This window comes from Trypanosoma melophagium, assembly GCF_022059095.1.
Source record: "Trypanosoma melophagium isolate St. Kilda chromosome Unknown ctg26segment0, whole genome shotgun sequence".
NCBI classification, from domain to species: Eukaryota; Euglenozoa; class Kinetoplastea; order Trypanosomatida; family Trypanosomatidae; genus Trypanosoma; species Trypanosoma melophagium.
In genome coordinates this window covers 479,100-500,494 of record NW_027125157.1, presented here as the reverse complement: position 1 = coordinate 500,494, position 21,395 = coordinate 479,100, and the positions used below count along the sequence as shown (strand labels likewise).

The 21,395-nt window shown below is 51.1% G+C and overlaps 7 protein-coding genes across 8 annotated transcripts; 1 reads left to right on the top strand and 6 right to left on the bottom strand.

Moving 5' to 3' along the window:
- Window positions 1–448: 448 nt before the first annotated feature.
- Window positions 449–1,372, bottom strand: LSM04_002069 (Metaxin; the record flags this gene model as incomplete). The annotated part of the gene is made up of 1 exon (XM_067338071.1): window positions 449–1,372. The coding sequence occupies one exon, from the start codon at window positions 1,370–1,372 to the stop codon at window positions 449–451; it is 924 nt and encodes a 307-aa protein (XP_067190666.1).
- On the top strand, window positions 1,281–1,493 carry LSM04_001913 (uncharacterized protein; the record flags this gene model as incomplete). The annotated part of the gene is made up of 1 exon (XM_067338072.1): window positions 1,281–1,493. The coding sequence occupies one exon, from the start codon at window positions 1,281–1,283 to the stop codon at window positions 1,491–1,493; it is 213 nt and encodes a 70-aa protein (XP_067190658.1).
- Window positions 1,494–1,703: 210 nt separating this feature from the next.
- On the bottom strand, window positions 1,704–2,909 carry LSM04_002130 (uncharacterized protein; the record flags this gene model as incomplete). Its single annotated transcript, XM_067338069.1, has 1 exon — window positions 1,704–2,909. One exon carries the CDS (start codon window positions 2,907–2,909, stop codon window positions 1,704–1,706), a length of 1,206 nt encoding a protein of 401 aa, XP_067190671.1.
- Window positions 2,910–3,292: 383 nt separating this feature from the next.
- Window positions 3,293–4,378, bottom strand: LSM04_002664 (Ubiquitin-associated domain; the record flags this gene model as incomplete). Its single annotated transcript, XM_067338068.1, has 1 exon — window positions 3,293–4,378. One exon carries the CDS (start codon window positions 4,376–4,378, stop codon window positions 3,293–3,295), a length of 1,086 nt encoding a protein of 361 aa, XP_067190687.1.
- Window positions 4,379–4,644: 266 nt separating this feature from the next.
- On the bottom strand, window positions 4,645–5,385 carry LSM04_007581 (uncharacterized protein; the record flags this gene model as incomplete). The annotated part of the gene is made up of 1 exon (XM_067338067.1): window positions 4,645–5,385. One exon carries the CDS (start codon window positions 5,383–5,385, stop codon window positions 4,645–4,647), a length of 741 nt encoding a protein of 246 aa, XP_067190847.1.
- A 389-nt stretch (window positions 5,386–5,774) lies between these two features.
- On the bottom strand, window positions 5,775–6,596 carry LSM04_008543 (uncharacterized protein; the record flags this gene model as incomplete). Of its 2 annotated transcripts, none has more annotated exons than XM_067338066.1 (1): window positions 5,775–6,596. In XM_067338066.1, the coding sequence occupies one exon, from the start codon at window positions 6,594–6,596 to the stop codon at window positions 5,775–5,777; it is 822 nt and encodes a 273-aa protein (XP_067190880.1). The 2 variants fall into 2 exon arrangements, with proteins under 2 accessions (XP_067190880.1, XP_067190879.1); XM_067338065.1 differs by having other exon boundaries at window positions 5,775–6,221.
- A 10,636-nt stretch (window positions 6,597–17,232) lies between these two features.
- On the bottom strand, window positions 17,233–17,749 carry LSM04_009234 (uncharacterized protein; the record flags this gene model as incomplete). Its single annotated transcript, XM_067338064.1, has 2 exons — window positions 17,233–17,659; window positions 17,718–17,749. The coding sequence occupies 2 exons, from the start codon at window positions 17,747–17,749 to the stop codon at window positions 17,233–17,235; spliced, it is 459 nt and encodes a 152-aa protein (XP_067190906.1).
- Between the last annotated feature and the right edge of the window lie 3,646 nt (window positions 17,750–21,395).

The following is a 21,395-nucleotide window of genomic DNA, read 5'->3' as shown; positions in this document are numbered from 1 at the left end:
TTAGAGTGTGTCTACTTATATATATATGAGAAATTCCGAATGAATGAATGAATAAATTTCACATTTCACGGCAAAACAAAACAAAAAAAGAACAACAACAAAGGAAACACGAAAGAGGAAAAATCTAAAACCACCACCATCACGAAAAAAAATATGGTCCCCAACATCAAACAAGGCATGCAAAGCAATACCTTTTCGACCAACCAACCACTGATCCATCCATTCATCCACTTACACAATGACGTACATTTGCACCACTCCTTACCAAAAAAAGAACAAAAAGAAACTCAGATAATGACGTTAACAAACAATAAAAAAATAACAACCTAACAATAAAAACGATTTGCGAATGAAAAGATAATAACGACCATAAACGTACACATACACAGAAAGAAAGAAAGAAACATACAAAGAGAGAAGGAGAGAAAGACTACATAACCTGCTTTCCTTATGGAATGAATTTGTGCGACTCTCCTGACCTCGGTAATTCTGCAATATCTGGAAACGCCAAATTTGTCATGCGTGTAACGTATCCCTGCAAGATTTCACTCTCCACGAGATATTGTGTTGCCGGATCGTGCGCCCCAAGTTGTGTGGCGACCTGCAGCCATCCATAGATCGTACAGTCGTAACTTGTGGGGGTGTCTCCAAGCAGAAACGGTTTGTTGCCAATGAGTACCTCGAGACTTCGCACACCGTGGAGAAATTCCTGCGGGTACCACTCGTCTGGGATGCTTCCGTATCCAACCGCGTCAAGTGCGGCGATGAGTCCACGGCGTGTGCGTGCCACAACGTCACTTGCCTTATTCATATCGAGATTGTACTCGCGTGCAAAAACGTCTGCCATTGCCGCCGGGCGGTCAATGAGAAGACTGCGGTGGAGGCCGTAGGCGAGGGATGTCTCGGTGAGACGTGCGGCGGCGAGTCCAATGGCGTGTCCTTCAGGCGAAAGATCGCCGTCGACGTTATTCGCCAATTCCGTGGGCGGTTTGTTGCTGAGAAAACCGTTGCACACCGTAAACGGCAGACTCCGCATACTCAGTGTGATGATCATCGTCTTGGCGGGTTTATCCACCGCCGTCTTGGCCGTCGTCGCAACAACGGTCCGATGTGTGGTGTCTGTGACGAAGTGGACAATGTACGGCTGTCGGGCGAGGCGCAGAAGTGTTTCAAGGGCGACGCAGCGGGAAAAGTAATTCGGCCCGCGGGACCATCGCGGTGGAATGAAGAGGTGCACAACGCCGGACTCCAAAGCGGTAATCCGCCGGGTTGTGCGGTGGATGACTGTGAGGGAGAGACAGACAACGGCGGCGGTGAGTGTGGCGATTAGCGGGAGTGGCCGACGGCATAACTCCGCAAGTGTCGTCTCCATTGATCCTCGCAACAACATATATGTAGATGAAGAGATAGATAGATATATAGAGGAAATGCCTGATAATGGCAATAATACTAATAACGGTACTAAGACTAATAATGCTAATAAGGGTAATTAATGATAGGAGCTATGGTACTCAAATCCCATGGCAATGGGAGAAGCAATCAAGAGAGAGAGAGAAAAAAAAAAGAGAAAAAGAAATTGGGGCTCAAGGATTAAATAGATCATATGAACAAATCCAGGGGAGCGTCACAGGAGGCAGTAAAAGCAACAAAGGCAAAAAAAAAAGAACAAGCAAAGAAAGAAAGGAAAAAAAAAACTGATGACATCAAAGAGAATCAGCTTGTCCAAACAACAAAGCCTCCTGTGCTGACAACTGCACAGAGAGGTTCTCCCAACGCTCAAGTAGGAGTAACTCCGCCTCATCCAGTAAATGGTTAAAATCTAAAAATTCAATAGACTGTGAAGATGAACCCATCTTATTCTCACTACATACAACGGAAGTAACAGTATCCCTTGGCAACTTGGAATCATCTACCAGCAAAGAAAGTGGTACACTAGCAACCTCTTCTTGTTCATGTTCTTCTTCCACTTTCACTATTCCCTCTTCTCCATTTCCATTTTTCTTCCCATTGCCATTCTTTTTTTTATTCCTTTTCTTCTTACGTTTACAACCTTCTCTCTCACTTTGCTGTGAACGACTCCCAACAGGTATCAGTTGTACGTGAACCACATCACTGTTATCGTCAACTTTCATATGCTGCTGAAGTTTTGCGCTATCATCCTCATGGTGGCTATTTCCCTCGTGATCTTTATGACACAGACCATTACTCTCGCCATCATTATCACCATTGCTGATACCCTCATTAGCACCACCAATAACACCGCGTCCACTATCTTCATTACCATTATAATCATCCATGTCAGGAAGTGTCAGCTTCATGTTAAACTTCATCACAGTGGCCCCTTTTGGTACACCAGCCTCAATGTCTGCGAGCGTCACACCACCAATAGGGGCACAGGCATGCAAAAAAGAATCCCATAGTTCCCCATCCACAGAACAGAGAACACTAACAGCAGGATTAACGTAGAATGTTGCCAACTCCTCCGCATTCCATCGTGAAATTAATTCTAATGCAGCAAGAAGAACACCTTGATTTAACGCCAGACGCAGCAGTGCTCGGGTACGCACTGCAGCCGTACTACGCACAAAGGTAGATTTAACAACATAAATCAATTGACCAGAAAATTTTAGACGATGGAAAGCTTTCCTAGCAGGATTACTCAATTCTTCCTGGGAAATTTTATTAGGTATCCGTTCAAGTGTCTCAAGTACAGTCCACAGATCCAATCCTTCATGTAATCCAAGAGAGAGAACACGAATAAGATGGGTTACAAGAAGTTCTGATGCCTCCTTCATGCTAATAGACTGTGAGTCTAAATTCTGTAACGCATTAAGAGGACTACCATAATTCGTTATAGTCTGCGGATGAAAAAGAAGCACCTGACGCACAACCGTGTATAGTTCCTGCATTACCTTGATCTTCGCCACCTCTCCTTACCAATACAGAGAGTCACATAATAACAGCAAGAAAATAAAAAATAAAATAAAAAGACACAAAAAGCATTAAATAAATAAATAAATAAATATAAAACTATATTGCAAAACTTCAAGAGAGAAATACGGAAATAAGCAGTAATACTCTCTACTACTTTCTCAGACAAAATCAATAAGTATGGCAAATACTAGAAGCATCACCGTGGTATCAGAAAGGAAAAAAAAACCGAATACATTTCTCCATTTTGAAGTGAATTTATTCTTTTTCTTCTCCATATAACTAAAGCAAGAAAGAGCTTAGACCTCAAGCCAAAAAAAAAAACATATACAATTAAACTATTTCCTCCTACTATCTAACCTCAAAGGCTGTTAACAAGAATTTCTACAGCGGCATCCTCTTGCCCATTAGCAGCAATCAATGCCGCTCGAATAGCATCAGCATCAAATCCCATTCCAAGCTCCATTATATGTGCAATTTGCTCTTCGAAAGAAGCATCCGAATTATTCGAATTACCGGTACTACTATTATCAGAAAACCTTTCACGACGACGAAGATGTGAGCCACCAGAAGGAAAATCATCAAATGAATACAAGGAAGAAAACTGCCGATCTCGGTTTCCATTAAAACCAGAAATATTGTCAACAGAATAACGACCTCCAGCGCCAACTTGTCCAATTCCATGCTGTCGAGGAACACCAACCTCCACTCCATTTTTAGGGCCAAAAATAGCATTCAGGACAGGCTGTATGGAGCTCAGAAATGGACGACAAACACGACGGCAAAAAAAACCAAGCCACCAAGACACTAGCCGCGTCCTTGTTGCAGCCACTCCTAACAGAATACCAAAGATTACCAGCAGTACACGGCTCCAAAGACCAATGTCCACATGAATGGCACGGTGCCTCTGCGTCCTCGCACGAATCTGTGTATCTGGGAACAACACTAATCGCAGTAGTGGAAGTAATACCGACAGCTTCTCCGTCAATACCACCGATGTACCGGGAATCCGCCATTGTGATAGCGAGGGAACTTCCATAAAGTACCGTGTAACAAGCGCCACCAGAGGAACAATAGACCCTCCCCCACAGAGAATACGCAACTGCTCCAGAGAAAGCGAACTGGTAGACTCCGTGATGATTACGTTCAGCAGCACCGAGCCTGCCATCGCGGCGGATAGCACAAAAGCAAGAAACGGTGCAGATCCCCAGCGTCGCTCAAGAATACGCATCTGAAACAGCACAGCCACAGCGCAACTCACATCTGTTAGAGAAACACCAAGAGAGCCAAAGGGAAGGGACTCCAGTGGAAGCCACCTGAGGGTCGTCTTCCAGCCAGGCAGCACATCCGGACGCTGCGCCATCATATAGTGGCGTGAAGCAATGCTTGTGGAGAGGCTGGAAATGCCTAGGAGCAGACCCGTCACGGGAGCGTGCTCAAAAACCATTTAAAGCTTTCTAGGGTGCTAAACAGAATCCAGCAGACAAAACACAGCAAGAAGAGGGAACACAAAATAAACCCGTGGATCAGGCACAGCAGCTCAGCAAACACACAAGCTTCAAACCCGTAAACAGAAAGCAGTGGGAGACGGTGCATATAAACACCACAACAACAACCCAAACGACCCAAATCCCGCGCAGGCAGCACGGTTCTGTGAAGAGAAATAGTTCGCACACCCCGTCCCCCTGCAGGAAACAGAAGAGTGGGGCAGCATCACCCGCACAGCTCCAGATCAAAGACATCATCCACGATTTCCTCGCTGCGCAACACACCCATCTTGTTCAACTCGTTGAGGCTCAGCCAACCCAAGGTACCCCATTCAATAAATGCATCCTCCACAATCAGCCACGGGTTCTCAGGAGTTGCGTCAAACGGGCACTGAAGCTTCGTCCTCACACTGGGAACGGTGGAGTAGATGAGCACGAGAGTAGCGTCGCCGCCCTCCCCCACGGGAACTCTGGCGCCAGGTGGGGAAAAGACGCCCTCAGCGCGCGTGTACACGTTCACACCACACACGCCGTGCAGTGTATCTGCATCCGACCACCCGAATCCCGTATTCCCACACTGCAAAGGCACCACCTCAACGAACACCTCACGGAGATGCACAGACTCATGGACCATGACATCGCAGCTCCGTCGTGGCTGCAAATGGTGCACACGATATGGATTAAGTTGATACCGCAACGCCAGCATCCAGTGCAGCTCTTTGCCGCCGATTGGACCCACCACAATGGATGAGAAATCGTACCCACTCGGAGAAGAGTATGCTCGCGACACCGCGCCGTGGGTGCAGTTCCGGGGTCTCCCACTGCCACCATCCTGTATCTGTGGCTCGCGGTATGTGTGCAGTGCGTGGAGGTGCTCCGGCGACACCAAGACAGCGAATGGAGGACAACCCCCCGTGCACGTTATCTCGATCACCGGCGTGATGATCCTGCCTCGCGCAGGAGGCATGGCTAATCCAGAGCAGTTGCCGACCAATGTGAAGTGTCCTACCAAAGAGAGAGGGAAGGAGTATTGCTGTGGAATAATCACAACTCAAGAAGCAGAGAGGAAGAAGAAACGAAGTGCAGGAGAGTAGGTATGCGTATTGAAAAAGAACCACATTGCTGGTGCTTTTGTCATCACCACGCAAACAGACACAGGGTAGATGGTGACTCAGGTGGAAGCGTGACACAAAGAAGAGGAGACCATCGCGGCACGGCCCCGTTCTGGTCACTTCATCGTATTTGTGAAAATCGTTCCCCACCCTCCGCCACCAGGCAAACACACAAAGGGTACATAGAAACATGGAGCCACACGGTTCCACACACCCATTAACGTTCTCCCAAACATCGCCTATACTATGGGATCCCGTAGATGAGCTTCGCCATGCTTTGCCTCTGCATCTCCATCAGCCGCTCGTGGAACCCCTGCCGCTGAATACGAAAGCGAGCGCTTCCAGTGACACGGAGCCCCGAGGAGTGCGACCAGGGCCTTAGTGGGCCAGCCGGGAACTCGTGACGTGCAGCATCCGCAGCTGCTTTGCCAGCGACACGTGGTGCGACCGCACTCCGCGTGCCCACTTGCGTTCGCGGTTGGTCCGACGACAAGGACGACGATATAAGCGGAGCGTGCAAAGCTCCCTCGCGCGAAGCAAGCGGCCAGCTATCGCCAAACAAATTCCGCCTCGCGCGCATGGCGTCCACCTCTAGAGTCACCCCAGGCATACAAACGATGGGAGGGTCGCGAATGCCCTGCTTCTTGGGTTCTCCTACACGCGCTGGACCAGGCTCCGTGGTGTCATCCATAATAAGAACAAGAGGACTGCAGGTGGTACCTGGCAGCGTGTCAAGGCGCTGCTGCTGATGCTGCTGCTCCCAGGCGCGCCTGTATTGCGCATATCGCCTACGTGGTCTGACGTTCTCATGACTGAGCTGCGGTGTGGGAGGAGCGGTCTCCACGAATGTGCGGCCGCCTGATAATGATGAGACGCCTCGCAATGCAGTGTCGGTGGTCACAGCTGGCAAAAGCCAGGGGGACTCCTTGAAGGAGAGGACATAAAACGGTCGGTGTTTCGTCCAGGACCCCTCGTCATCGCGGCCCTGCTGTCGTTCCTCGCCCCTGTAATGATGAGCCGGAGCAGCGTCGCCTCTGCCATCGCATGGTGTACTGTAATGGCGCATCTGCGCAAACACTTCTGTCGCAGCCTCTTGGTCCTTGAGGCAGCCCTTCGTTGCTATACAAAATGTAACCTCCGAGCACCTGTCCCGTCCTAACAGAAACAAAGGCACACAACAAAAAAGAAAGTAGGTGACACGGGTGGTTAGCAACCAGAGACGTGTAGACGGTTTGGATGTGGAAGGAGCAGTAGAGCAAAAATACACGAAACAAAAAAGCACGCAAACAGAACCAGACTGTGTGTCACTTTCTCCTCCACACCGCAGAACGCAGTGCGAGGGAAGCAGGTATAGGTGTTTCACAGCTCGTGCGGATGAAAAGTAATTGCGACGAAAAAAACTTCCCGGCCGGGAATTGAACCCGGGTCACCCGCGTGACAGGCGGGTATACTAACCACTATACTACCGAGAACTCGTCTGAGAGCAACATCCAACAGCGACACCGCCAACCAACACCCCAGCCCAAACACACACACGTCCGCGGAACGGACCCGCAGAGGGAGAGAAAAGAAACAACAGCACCCACTCACTCAGACAGAAAGCCGCAGTATGCGCGTACAGTCAACGAGAACGATAGTTGGCGAAAGAGATCCCACAATCCAACATGAAAAGATCCCACACAACAGCCACAACAAAGCACAAAACACAGGAGTGCATTCACCTCAACACCCCAGACGCCGGCACACAATCACCCGACAGCATCAAAAGAAGCACACAAAACAACCACCAGCCGCATGCATGGAACACAGAGGACATCGGGAAAGGGTCGGTTTCCCCATCCCGGTCCACACCCACTGAATTCCCTCCCTTTTTTCCCACTCGTCCTCTGCGTGCAGATCACATGCAGCGAGCAGTCCAGCATCCACACCATTCCTCAAGTCAAAAATAGCGGTCGGCACAGGCTGCAGGAAGTTCGGTTATTGATGGGAAACGCAACGGCCAAAATAAACCAAGCCACCACAAACAGGAGCCTCGTCTTCGTTAAACAACTCCCAGCAGAGCACTAAAGGGGAGCAACAGTGTATGGCTCCAAATACCAATGTCCACGTGAATGATGTGGTGCTTCTGCGTCCTCACACGAATCTGTGTATCTGGGAACAACAACAGCCACAGAAGCAGTAGTAGTGCCAACAGCTTCTCCGTCAGAGAAACCGAGCACGGTGCTGCTCTCGTTTGCACAAACTCGAGAAATACCGAGGGAGCCAAAGGACAGGGACTCCAGTGGAAGCCACCTGAGGGTCGTCTTCCAGCCAGGCAGCACATCCGGACGCTGCGCCATCATATAGTGGCGTGAAGCAATGCTTGTGGAGAGTCTGGAAATGCCTAGGAGCAGACCCGTCACGGGAGCGTGCTCAAAAACCATTTAAAGCTTTCTAGGGTGCTAAACAGAATCCAGCAGACAAAACACAGCAAGAAGAGGGAACACAAAATAAACCCGTGGATCAGGCACAGCAGCTCAGCAAACACACAAGCTTCAAACCCGTAAACAGAAAGCAGTGGGAGACGGTGCATATAAACACCACAACAACAACCCAAACGACCCAAATCCCGCGCAGGCAGCACGGTTCTGTGAAGAGAAATAGTTCGCACACCCCGTCCCCCTGCAGGAAACAGAAGAGTGGGGCAGCATCACCCGCACAGCTCCAGATCAAAGACATCATCCACGATTTCCTCGCTGCGCAACACACCCATCTTGCTCAACTCGTTGAGGCTCAGCCAACCCAAGGTATCCCATCCAATAAATGCATCCTCCACAATCAGCCACGGGTTCTCAGGAGTTGCGTCAAACGGGCACTGAAGCTTCGTCCTCACACTGGGAACGGTGGAGTAGATGAGCACGAGAGTAGCGTCGCCGCCCTCCCCCACGGGAACTCTGGCGCCAGGTGGGGAAAAGACGCCCTCAGCGCGCGTGTACACGTTCACACCACACACGCCGTGCAGTGTATCTGCATCCGACCACCCGAATCCCGTATTCCCACACTGCAGAGGCACCACCTCAACGAACACCTCACGGAGATGCACAGACTCATGGACCATGACATCGCAGCTCCGTCGTGGCTGCAAATGGTGCACACGATATGGATTAAGTTGATACCGCAACGCCAACCTCCAGTGCAGCTCTTTGCCGCCGATTGGACCCACCACAATGGATGAGAAATCGTACCCACTCGGAGAAGAGTATGCTCGCGACACCGCGCCGTGGGTGCAGTTCCGGGGTCTCTCACTGCCACCATCCTGTATCTGTGGCTCGCGGTATGTGTGCAGTGCGTGGAGGTGCTCCGGCGACACCAAGACAGCGAATGGAGGACAACCCCCGTGCACGTTATCTCGATCACCGGCGTGATGATCCTGCCTCGCGCAGGAGGCATGGCTAATCCAGAGCAGTTGCCGACCAATGTGAAGTGTCCTACCAAAGAGAGAGGGAAGGAGTATTGCTGTGGAATAATCACAACTCAAGAAGCAGAGAGGAAGAAGAAACGAAGTGCAGGAGAGTAGGTATGCGTATTGAAAAAGAACCACATTGCTGGTGCTTTTGTCATCACCACGCAAACAGACACAGGGTAGATGGTGACTCAGGTGGAAGCGTGACACAAAGAAGAGGAGACCATCGCGGCACGGCCCCGTTCTGGTCACTTCATCGTATTTGTGAAAATCGTTCCCCACCCTCCGCCACCAGGCAAACACACAAAGGGTACATAGAAACATGGAGCCACACGGTTCCACACACCCATTAACGTTCTCCCAAACATCGCCTATACTATGGGATCCCGTAGATGAGCTTCGCCATGCTTTGCCTCTGCATCTCCATCAGCCGCTCGTGGAACCCCTGCCGCTGAATACGAAAGCGAGCGCTTCCAGTGACACGGAGCCCCGAGGAGTGCGACCAGGGCCTTAGTGGGCCAGCCGGGAACTCATGACGTGCAGCATCCGCAGCTGCTTTGCCAGCGACACGTGGTGCGACCGCACTCCGCGTGCCCACTTGCGTTCGCGGTTGGTCCGACGACAAGGACGACGATATAAGCGGAGCGTGCAAAGCTCCCTCGCGCGAAGCAAGCGGCCAGCTATCGCCAAACAAATTCCGCCTCGCGCGCATGGCGTCCACCTCTAGAGTCACCCCAGGCATACAAACGATGGGAGGGTCGCGAATGCCCTGCTTCTTGGGTTCTCCTACACGCGCTGGACCAGGCTCCGTGGTGTCATCCATAATAAGAACAAGAGGACTGCAGGTGGTACCTGGCAGCGTGTCAAGGCGCTGCTGCTGATGCTGCTGCTCCCAGGCGCGCCTGTATTGCGCATATCGGCTACGTGGTCTGACGTTCTCATGACTGAGCTGCGGTGTGGGAGGAGCGGTCTCCACGAATGTGCGGCCGCCTGATAATGATGAGACGCCTCGCAATGCAGTGTCGGTGGTCACAGCTGGCAAAAGCCAGGGGGACTCCTTGAAGGAGAGGACATAAAACGGTCGGTGTTTCGTCCAGGACCCCTCGTCATCGCGGCCCTGCTGTCGTTCCTCGCCCCTGTAATGATGAGCCGGAGCAGCGTCGCCTCTGCCATCGCATGGTGTACTGTAATGGCGCATCTGCGCAAACACTTCTGTCGCAGCCTCTTGGTCCTTGAGGCAGCCCTTCGTTGCTATACAAAATGTAACCTCCGAGCACCTGTCCCGTCCTAACAGAAACAAAGGCACACAACAAAAAAAGAAAGTAGGTGACACGGGTGGTTAGCAACCAGAGACGTGTAGACGGTTTGGATGTGGAAGGAGCAGTAGAGCAAAAATACACGAAACAAAAAAGCACGCAAACAGAACCAGACTGTGTGTCACTTTCTCCTCCACACCGCAGAACGCAGTGCGAGGGAAGCAGGTATAGGTGTTTCACAGCTCGTGCGGATGAAAAGTAATTGCGACGAAAAAAACTTCCCGGCCGGGAATTGAACCCGGGTCACCCGCGTGACAGGCGGGTATACTAACCACTATACTACCGAGAACTCGTCTGAGAGCAACATCCAACAGCGACACCGCCAACCAACACCCCAGCCCAAACACACACACACGTCCGCGGAACGGACCCGCAGAGGGAGAGAAAAAGAAACAACAGCACCCACTCACTCAGACAGAAAGCCGCAGTATGCGCGTACAGTCAACGAGAACGATAGTTGGCGAAAGAGATCCCACAATCCAACATGAAAAGATCCCACACAACAGCCACAACAAAGCACAAAACACAGGAGTGCATTCACCTCAACACCCCAGACGCCGGCACACAATCACCCGACAGCATCAAAAGAAGCACACAAAACAACCACCAGCCGCATGCATGGAACACAGAGGACATCGGGAAAGGGTCGGTTTCCCCATCCCGGTCCACACCCACTGAATTCCCTCCCTTTTTTCCCCACTCGTCCTCTGCGTGCAGATCACATGCAGCGAGCAGTCCAGCATCCACACCATTCCTCAAGTCAAAAATAGCGGTCGGCACAGGCTGCAGGAAGTTCGGTTATTGATGGGAAACGCAACGGCCAAAATAAACCAAGCCACCACAAACAGGAGCCTCGTCTTCGTTAAACAACTCCCAGCAGAGCACTAAAGGGGAGCAACAGTGTATGGCTCCAAATACCAATGTCCACGTGAATGATGTGGTGCTTCTGCGTCCTCACACGAATCTGTGTATCTGGGAACAACAACAGCCACAGAAGCAGTAGTAGTGCCAACAGCTTCTCCGTCAGAGAAACCGAGCACGGTGCTGCTCTCGTTTGCACAAACTCGAGAAATACCGAGGGAGCCAAAGGACAGGGACTCCAGTGGAAGCCACCTGAGGGTCGTCTTCCAGCCAGGCAGCACATCCGGACGCTGCGCCATCATATAGTGGCGTGAAGCAATGCTTGTGGAGAGTCTGGAAATGCCTAGGAGCAGACCCGTCACGGGAGCGTGCTCAAAAACCATTTAAAGCTTTCTAGGGTGCTAAACAGAATCCAGCAGACAAAACACAGCAAGAAGAGGGAACACAAAATAAACCCGTGGATCAGGCACAGCAGCTCAGCAAACACACAAGCTTCAAACCCGTAAACAGAAAGCAGTGGGAGACGGTGCATATAAACACCACAACAACAACCCAAACGACCCAAATCCCGCGCAGGCAGCACGGTTCTGTGAAGAGAAATAGTTCGCACACCCCGTCCCCCCTGCAGGAAACAGAAGAGTGGGGCAGCATCACCCGCACAGCTCCAGATCAAAGACATCATCCACGATTTCCTCGCTGCGCAACACACCCATCTTGCTCAACTCGTTGAGGCTCAGCCAACCCAAGGTATCCCATCCAATAAATGCATCCTCCACAATCAGCCACGGGTTCTCAGGAGTTGCGTCAAACGGGCACTGAAGCTTCGTCCTCACACTGGGAACGGTGGAGTAGATGAGCACGAGAGTAGCGTCGCCGCCCTCCCCCACGGGAACTCTGGCGCCAGGTGGGGAAAAGACGCCCTCAGCGCGCGTGTACACGTTCACACCACACACGCCGTGCAGTGTATCTGCATCCGACCACCCGAATCCCGTATTCCCACACTGCAAAGGCACCACCTCAACGAACACCTCACGGAGATGCACAGACTCATGGACCATGACATCGCAGCTCCGTCGTGGCTGCAAATGGTGCACACGATATGGATTAAGTTGATACCGCAACGCCAACCTCCAGTGCAGCTCTTTGCCGCCGATTGGACCCACCACAATGGATGAGAAATCGTACCCACTCGGAGAAGAGTATGCTCGCGACACCGCGCCGTGGGTGCAGTTCCGGGGTCTCCCACTGCCACCATCCTGTATCTGTGGCTCGCGGTATGTGTGCAGTGCGTGGAGGTGCTCCGGCGACACCAAGACAGCGAATGGAGGACAACCCCCGTGCACGTTATCTCGATCACCGGCGTGATGATCCTGCCTCGCGCAGGAGGCATGGCTAATCCAGAGCAGTTGCCGACCAATGTGAAGTGTCCTACCAAAGAGAGAGGGAAGGAGTATTGCTGTGGAATAATCACAACTCAAGAAGCAGAGAGGAAGAAGAAACGAAGTGCAGGAGAGTAGGTATGCGTATTGAAAAAGAACCACATTGCTGGTGCTTTTGTCATCACCACGCAAACAGACACAGGGTAGATGGTGACTCAGGTGGAAGCGTGACACAAAGAAGAGGAGACCATCGCGGCACGGCCCCGTTCTGGTCACTTCATCGTATTTGTGAAAATCGTTCCCCACCCTCCGCCACCAGGCAAACACACAAAGGGTACATAGAAACATGGAGCCACACGGTTCCACACACCCATTAACGTTCTCCCAAACATCGCCTATACTATGGGATCCCGTAGATGAGCTTCGCCATGCTTTGCCTCTGCATCTCCATCAGCCGCTCGTGGAACCCCTGCCGCTGAATACGAAAGCGAGCGCTTCCAGTGACACGGAGCCCCGAGGAGTGCGACCAGGGCCTTAGTGGGCCAGCCGGGAACTCGTGACGTGCAGCATCCGCAGCTGCTTTGCCAGCGACACGTGGTGCGACCGCACTCCGCGTGCCCACTTGCGTTCGCGGTTGGTCCGACGACAAGGACGACGATATAAGCGGAGCGTGCAAAGCTCCCTCGCGCGAAGCAAGCGGCCAGCTATCGCCAAACAAATTCCGCCTCGCGCGCATGGCGTCCACCTCTAGAGTCACCCCAGGCATACAAACGATGGGAGGGTCGCGAATGCCCTGCTTCTTGGGTTCTCCTACACGCGCTGGACCAGGCTCCGTGGTGTCATCCATAATAAGAACAAGAGGACTGCAGGTGGTACCTGGCAGCGTGTCAAGGCGCTGCTGCTGATGCTGCTGCTCCCAGGCGCGCCTGTATTGCGCATATCGGCTACGTGGTCTGACGTTCTCATGACTGAGCTGCGGTGTGGGAGGAGCGGTCTCCACGAATGTGCGGCCGCCTGATAATGATGAGACGCCTCGCAATGCAGTGTCGGTGGTCACAGCTGGCAAAAGCCAGGGGACTCCTTGAAGGAGAGGACATAAAACGGTCGGTGTTTCGTCCAGGACCCCTCGTCATCGCGGCCCTGCTGTCGTTCCTCGCCCCTGTAATGATGAGCCGGAGCAGCGTCGCCTCTGCCATCGCATGGTGTACTGTAATGGCGCATCTGCGCAAACACTTCTGTCGCAGCCTCTTGGTCCTTGAGGCAGCCCTTCGTTGCTATACAAAATGTAACCTCCGAGCACCTGTCCCGTCCTAACAGAAACAAAGGCACACAACAAAAAAGAAAGTAGGTGACACGGGTGGTTAGCAACCAGAGACGTGTAGACGGTTTGGATGTGGAAGGAGCAGTAGAGCAAAAATACACGAAACAAAAAAGCACGCAAACAGAACCAGACTGTGTGTCACTTTCTCCTCCACACCGCAGAACGCAGTGCGAGGGAAGCAGGTATAGGTGTTTCACAGCTCGTGCGGATGAAAAGCAATTGCGACGAAAAAACTTCCCGGCCGGGAATTGAACCCGGGTCACCCGCGTGACAGGCGGGTATACTAACCACTATACTACCGAGAACTCGTCTGAGAGCAACATCCAACAGCGACACCGCCAACCAACACCCCAGCCCAAACACACACACACGTCCGCGGAACGGACCCGCAGAGGAGAGAAAAAGAAACAGCAGCACCCACTCACTCAGACAGAAAGCCGCAGTATGCGCGTACAGTCAACGAGAACGATAGTTGGCGAAAGAGATCCCACAATCCAACATGAAAAGATCCCACACAACAGCCACAACAAAGCACAAAACACAGGAGTGCATTCACCTCAACACCCCAGACGCCGGCACACAATCACCCGACAGCATCAAAAGAAGCACACAAAACAACCACCAGCCGCATGCATGGAACACAGAGGACATCGGGAAAGGGTCGGTTTCCCCATCCCGGTCCACACCCACTGAATTCCCTCCCTTTTTCCCACTCGTCCTCTGCGTGCAGATCACATGCAGCGAGCAGTCCAGCATCCACACCATTCCTCAAGTCAAAAATAGCGGTCGGCACAGGCTGCAGGAAGTTCGGTTATTGATGGGAAACGCAACGGCCAAAATAAACCAAGCCACCACAAACAGGAGCCTCGTCTTCGTTAAACAACTCCCAGCAGAGCACTAAAGGGGAGCAACAGTGTATGGCTCCAAATACCAATGTCCACGTGAATGATGTGGTGCTTCTGCGTCCTCACACGAATCTGTGTATCTGGGAACAACAACAGCCACAGAAGCAGTAGTAGTGCCAACAGCTTCTCCGTCAGAGAAACCGAGCACGGTGCTGCTCTCGTTTGCACAAACTCGAGAAATACCGAGGGAGCCAAAGGACAGGGACTCCAGTGGAAGCCACCTGAGGGTCGTCTTCCAGCCAGGCAGCACATCCGGACGCTGCGCCATCATATAGTGGCGTGAAGCAATGCTTGTGGAGAGGCTGGAAATGCCTAGGAGCAGACCCGTCACGGGAGCGTGCTCAAAAACCATTTAAAGCTTTCTAGGGTGCTAAACAGAATCCAGCAGACAAAACACAGCAAGAAGAGGGAACACAAAATAAACCCGTGGATCAGGCACAGCAGCTCAGCAAACACACAAGCTTCAAACCCGTAAACAGAAAGCAGTGGGAGACGGTGCATATAAACACCACAACAACAACCCAAACGACCCAAATCCCGCGCAGGCAGCACGGTTCTGTGAAGAGAAATAGTTCGCACACCCCGTCCCCCCTGCAGGAAACAGAAGAGTGGGGCAGCATCACCCGCACAGCTCCAGATCAAAGACATCATCCACGATTTCCTCGCTGCGCAACACACCCATCTTGTTCAACTCGTTGAGGCTCAGCCAACCCAAGGTACCCCATCCAATAAATGCATCCTCCACAATCAGCCACGGGTTCTCAGGAGTTGCGTCAAACGGGCACTGAAGCTTCGTCCTCACACTGGGAACGGTGGAGTAGATGAGCACGAGAGTAGCGTCGCCGCCCTCCCCCACGGGAACTCTGGCGCCAGGTGGGGAAAAGACGCCCTCAGCGCGCGTGTACACGTTCACACCACACACGCCGTGCAGTGTATCTGCATCCGACCACCCGAATCCCGTATTCCCACACTGCAGAGGCACCACCTCAACGAACACCTCACGGAGATGCACAGACTCATGGACCATGACATCGCAGCTCCGTCGTGGCTGCAAATGGTGCACACGATATGGATTAAGTTGATACCGCAACGCCAGCACCCAGTGCAGCTCTTTGCCGCCGATTGGACCCACCACAATGGATGAGAAATCGTACCCACTCGGAGAAGAGTATGCTCGCGACACCGCGCCGTGGGTGCAGTTCCGGGGTCTCCCACTGCCACCATCCTGTATCTGTGGCTCGCGGTATGTGTGCAGTGCGTGGAGGTGCTCCGGCGACACCAAGACAGCGAATGGAGGACAACCCCCGTGCACGTTATCTCGATCACCGGCGTGATGATCCTGCCTCGCGCAGGAGGCATGGCTAATCCAGAGCAGTTGCCGACCAATGTGAAGTGTCCTACCAAAGAGAGAGGGGAAGGAGTATTGCTGTGGAATAATCACAACTCAAGAAGCAGAGAGGAAGAAGAAACGAAGTGCAGGAGAGTAGGTATGCGTATTGAAAAAGAACCACATTGCTGGTGCTTTTGTCATCACCACGCAAACAGACACAGGGTAGATGGTGACTCAGGTGGAAGCGTGACACAAAGAAGAGGAGACCATCGCGGCACGGCCCCGTTCTGGTCACTTCATCGTATTTGTGAAAATCGTTCCCCACCCTCCGCCACCAGGCAAACACACAAAGGGTACATAGAAACATGGAGCCACACGGTTCCACACACCCATTAACGTTCTCCCAAACATCGCCTATACTATGGGATCCCGTAGATGAGCTTCGCCATGCTTTGCCTCTGCATCTCCATCAGCCGCTCGTGGAACCCCTGCCGCTGAATACGAAAGCGAGCGCTTCCAGTGACACGGAGCCCCGAGGAGTGCGACCAGGGCCTTAGTGGGCCAGCCGGGAACTCATGACGTGCAGCATCCGCAGCTGCTTTGCCAGCGACACGTGGTGCGACCGCACTCCGCGTGCCCACTTGCGTTCGCGGTTGGTCCGACGACAAGGACGACGATATAAGCGGAGCGTGCAAAGCTCCCTCGCGCGAAGCAAGCGGCCAGCTATCGCCAAACAAATTCCGCCTCGCGCGCATGGCGTCCACCTCTAGAGTCACCCCAGGCATACAAACGATGGGAGGGTCGCGAATGCCCTGCTTCTTGGGTTCTCCTACACGCGCTGGACCAGGCTCCGTGGTGTCATCCATAATAAGAACAAGAGGACTGCAGGTGGTACCTGGCAGCGTGTCAAGGCGCTGCTGCTGATGCTGCTGCTCCCAGGCGCGCCTGTATTGCGCATATCGGCTACGTGGTCTGACGTTCTCATGACTGAGCTGCGGTGTGGGAGGAGCGGTCTCCACGAATGTGCGGCCGCCTGATAATGATGAGACGCCTCGCAATGCAGTGTCGGTGGTCACAGCTGGCAAAAGCCAGGGGACTCCTTGAAGGAGAGGACATAAAACGGTCGGTGTTTCGTCCAGGACCCCTCGTCATCGCGGCCCTGCTGTCGTTCCTCGCCCCTGTAATGATGAGCCGGAGCAGCGTCGCCTCTGCCATCGCATGGTGTACTGTAATGGCGCATCTGCGCAAACACTTCTGTCGCAGCCTCTTGGTCCTTGAGGCAGCCCTTCGTTGCTATACAAAATGTAACCTCCGAGCACCTGTCCCGTCCTAACAGAAACAAAGGCACACAACAAAAAAAGAAAGTAGGTGACACGGGTGGTTAGCAACCAGAGACGTGTAGACGGTTTGGATGTGGAAGGAGCAGTAGAGCAAAAATACACGAAACAAAAAAGCACGCAAACAGAACCAGACTGTGTGTCACTTTCTCCTCCACACCGCAGAACGCAGTGCGAGGGAAGCAGGTATAGGTGTTTCACAGCTCGTGCGGATGAAAAGTAATTGCGACGAAAAAAACTTCCCGGCCGGGAATTGAACCCGGGTCACCCGCGTGACAGGCGGGTATACTAACCACTATACTACCGAGAACTCGTCTGAGAGCAACATCCAACAGCGACACCGCCAACCAACACCCCAGCCCAAACACACACACACGTCCGCGGAACGGACCCGCAGAGGGAGAGAAAAAGAAACAACAGCACCCACTCACTCAGACAGAAAGCCGCAGTATGCGCGTACAGTCAACGAGAACGATAGTTGGCGAAAGAGATCCCACAATCCAACATGAAAAGATCCCACACAACAGCCACAACAAAGCACAAAACACAGGAGTGCATTCACCTCAACACCCCAGACGCCGGCACACAATCACCCGACAGCATCAAAAGAAGCACACAAAACAACCACCAGCCGCATGCATGGAACACAGAGGACATCGGGAAAGGGTCGGTTTCCCCATCCCGGTCCACACCCACTGAATTCCCTCCCTTTTTTCCCACTCGTCCTCTGCGTGCAGATCACATGCAGCGAGCAGTCCAGCATCTATTTCCAATTGTCCTTTATCTTCTGTACTCGGAAAGTTGTATTGGAAAGTGTCATGATGGTGGAAGTTTTATTGAATCCGGAAAAAGTTTTATCTTTTGTTACAGGATGGAAGAAGGAAAAGAAAACATACGTAGACGGATATAATCAATTGTATGTGGGAGAAATGATGAAAAAAAAAATTACCGTTGTATAGATTTTTCTTTCGTTGTTTATTCTTTCTGTTTTTTTTTTTGTACTTTGTTGGTGATTAAAGTGTGCAACGTATGGTATAAAACCCAGTATGTAAACTGTTTGTGTATTGAAGAACGACGTTCTATCTTTGAAGTGTCATTATTTTATGTTCACACTCATTCTTTTTTTTTCGTTTTGTGTGGCGTTTTATGACTCAGCTAGCATATATGAACCTGGTGGGAAGTAGGTTGAAGCAGTTTCTTATCGGATTTGCTACCCTTCTTCTTCTTTGTCTACATTCATGTTTCCTTTAATCCTTCTTTGTCTGTGTGCGGGGGTGGGTGGTGGACGAAAGAAAAAGTATAGAGAAAGCAAATCAAAGAATCAAAAAAAAAAACAGCATTTAAAAGACAGGTGACGACTACTCAATGAAGGATATATGTGCTAACAGGAATGACAATGGTGTAATAGTGACATTCTGATATTTTGCTTTTGTTTTATGTGGATTTCGCAGTATTCTCTGCGTGCATTGCAACACATGGAAATATAGCCGTAAAAACATATAAACACTTACACATAGCTGAGGAAAAATCGTTTTATTTTCTTCGTTCGTTTCTTGAATAATCTTAGCCTTACTTCACCTATGAAAGAGAAAAAAAGAAACAAGAGAAAACAGTGAATTTTAACTCTACTACTAGTAACCCCATATCATATAAAAAATACAAACAATAAATTGAAATTGTACCAAATATTTGTTTATTAAAGAATCCTAAAAACTGACGAAAAGGAAGTGCTGAGAAGCCCTTTTAACCCGCCTCCCGCTATCCCCATCGCAAGTTCCACCCCTTTGCTACGTCTACTGAGTGGACTGTTTTGCCTCGAGATGAGCCGTCCGCCGGGTTCTGCTCTGAAGCTACATAATCTCACTTTGCCTTATGCCGTGCGAGCGCAAAACTCTTTCGATGGCGTCAGCTTCCTTCACCAAAGCTTGTGAATGTGTGTTTCCTTTTTGCATAATATGCATGACGGTTGTATTGTCCACGCGAATATCCACGGGACCGTGTAGATGTGTTTTAAAACCGCGTAAAGCGAGATGAACTGCTCGTGCCTCCGCCTGAGATATCATATGGGGTGTGCGTTCCCACGCACCGCCCGCGGCCAAAACTCCCCTGAAGCTTTGAATAACAGCGCCCCCCATCCGTACATGGAGGCGTCAGTGAAGAGTGTTGCCGTGGAGGGCAACTTTTGTGGAGGATGAACCGGGTCGTTCATTAACAATGTGTTGAGCCAACTTTGTCCGATGTCCTTTGCAGTTGCTGATAAATTTGCCGGGTCTTGTGGCCGTATTAATCCTCGATTTAAACGAGATAAACGTCGACGTACGATTTTCAAGAAGAAATAATAAGGGAAAAGAGCTGCACCTCTTACCCCACCCGCATACAGCATACGCGAAACTGTGCTCTCCAGCTCTTCGACTGTTTTGTTATCCAGTGAAGGAGCCTGCTGCAATCTCTGTATTGTTTTCTCACTTAAAGTCACCGTGTTGTCTTTGTGATTGAAATGTACGCCTATGAAATCATATTCTTTAGTGTTGAGCGTCTGTTCTCCGATGGTGGCGCCGCATTGTTGCATGTTCTTCCGAATTGTCTTTCCCCAAGCATCCACCTTCTGATGTGGACCACTTATTCTGATGTTATCAATCCATACATGTATGTGTAAACCTTCTGGTGCTGCATATTGTGGCAATACCAATTCTGGATCTCCAGCCAAAACTCTTTTAATGGTATTTATAATCTCAGGACTACATTTATAGCCCATGGGTAGGCGAGTGAACTCAACGAGTTCACCTGATTCCGTGCGGCAACGGAAACTTGCGCGTGTGTTTACAGGTAGTTCCACTTGGAAAAATGATGCCTTTAAATCAAATAATGTTGCCGTTTCATCGTAAACCACATCCAGATACTTTGAAATATGCGCGAGAGGAACATCGGCCTCATGATCATCCCTGTCATTCTTTTCTCTTGGCCACGCAATAAAACGTCTTCTTTGTCCGGAGGGTTTGTCCTCCACCACCGTAAACGGGACGACCCATCCTTTAGTTGGATGCGATGAAGCTGTGCAAATAATGCCTGCTTCCTTCATACGCTGCGCATCAGCGTTATTAATTCGTAAGTTGGATTCCCGCCGTTTGGCGTATAATTCGGGTTTCTGCATAATGCGCCACACCTCATCCCAATGCCTCCTGGCCTTATGGTTGGGGCGGTCTCTTATCCATTGGGTGGAAAGTGTACCTACGTCTATTTGTTGCAACGGTAATTGTGTTTCGTCTTCTTTTGTCGCCACCCTGGTTCGGTGTGATTGTTGCAGCATATTATGCCCTTTGAAAGGGGCGCGAATGTGTTGCGTTGTTAATTCTGGTAATTCCCATTTTTCTGCAGCTCATTTTTCTAATTCTTTTACATCAATGATGTCAAGTGTGCGGACTTGTTTATTGTTGCGGCCCAATGGCCTAAGTATCGCACCGTGCTGCGTGGGAGTTCCATGAGGTCTGCGTGTTTCCCTAACTGTGTTATTTTTTGGTTTAAATGGTTCTCCGTACGCGTTTACACGGCACGTTGTGCTGTAATGTCCGATGCGACCGCATCTGAAACACCGAGCCTTACTCGGCGGTGGTAATGACTGTTTCCGTTTTAACTTATTCACGGCTTGCGCGATTGGATCTTCCTTTTGCCAAGGCTCTTCATAAGCTTCTCGTAGTGCGGTTATCTTCACGCCTGGGTGATCTTTTGCAGCCTGAATTAGTCGGAGGTGTGTATATACCTGTCATCCCATATGGACGAGCTGCTCTGAAATCCCCTCGTTACGAAAGGAGTCCAGCCATTGTATGAACATATCTCATGCATCTTGATAAAAAGGAGCGGGATTAACCAGTCTGGGAAAAAGTTGCTGATAAGCCACCACAACTTCTGTTGGCGATGTATCCATCAAAAATTCCATCAGTCCATCAAAGGTCCGTATTTTTTCTATAGGTCGGCTG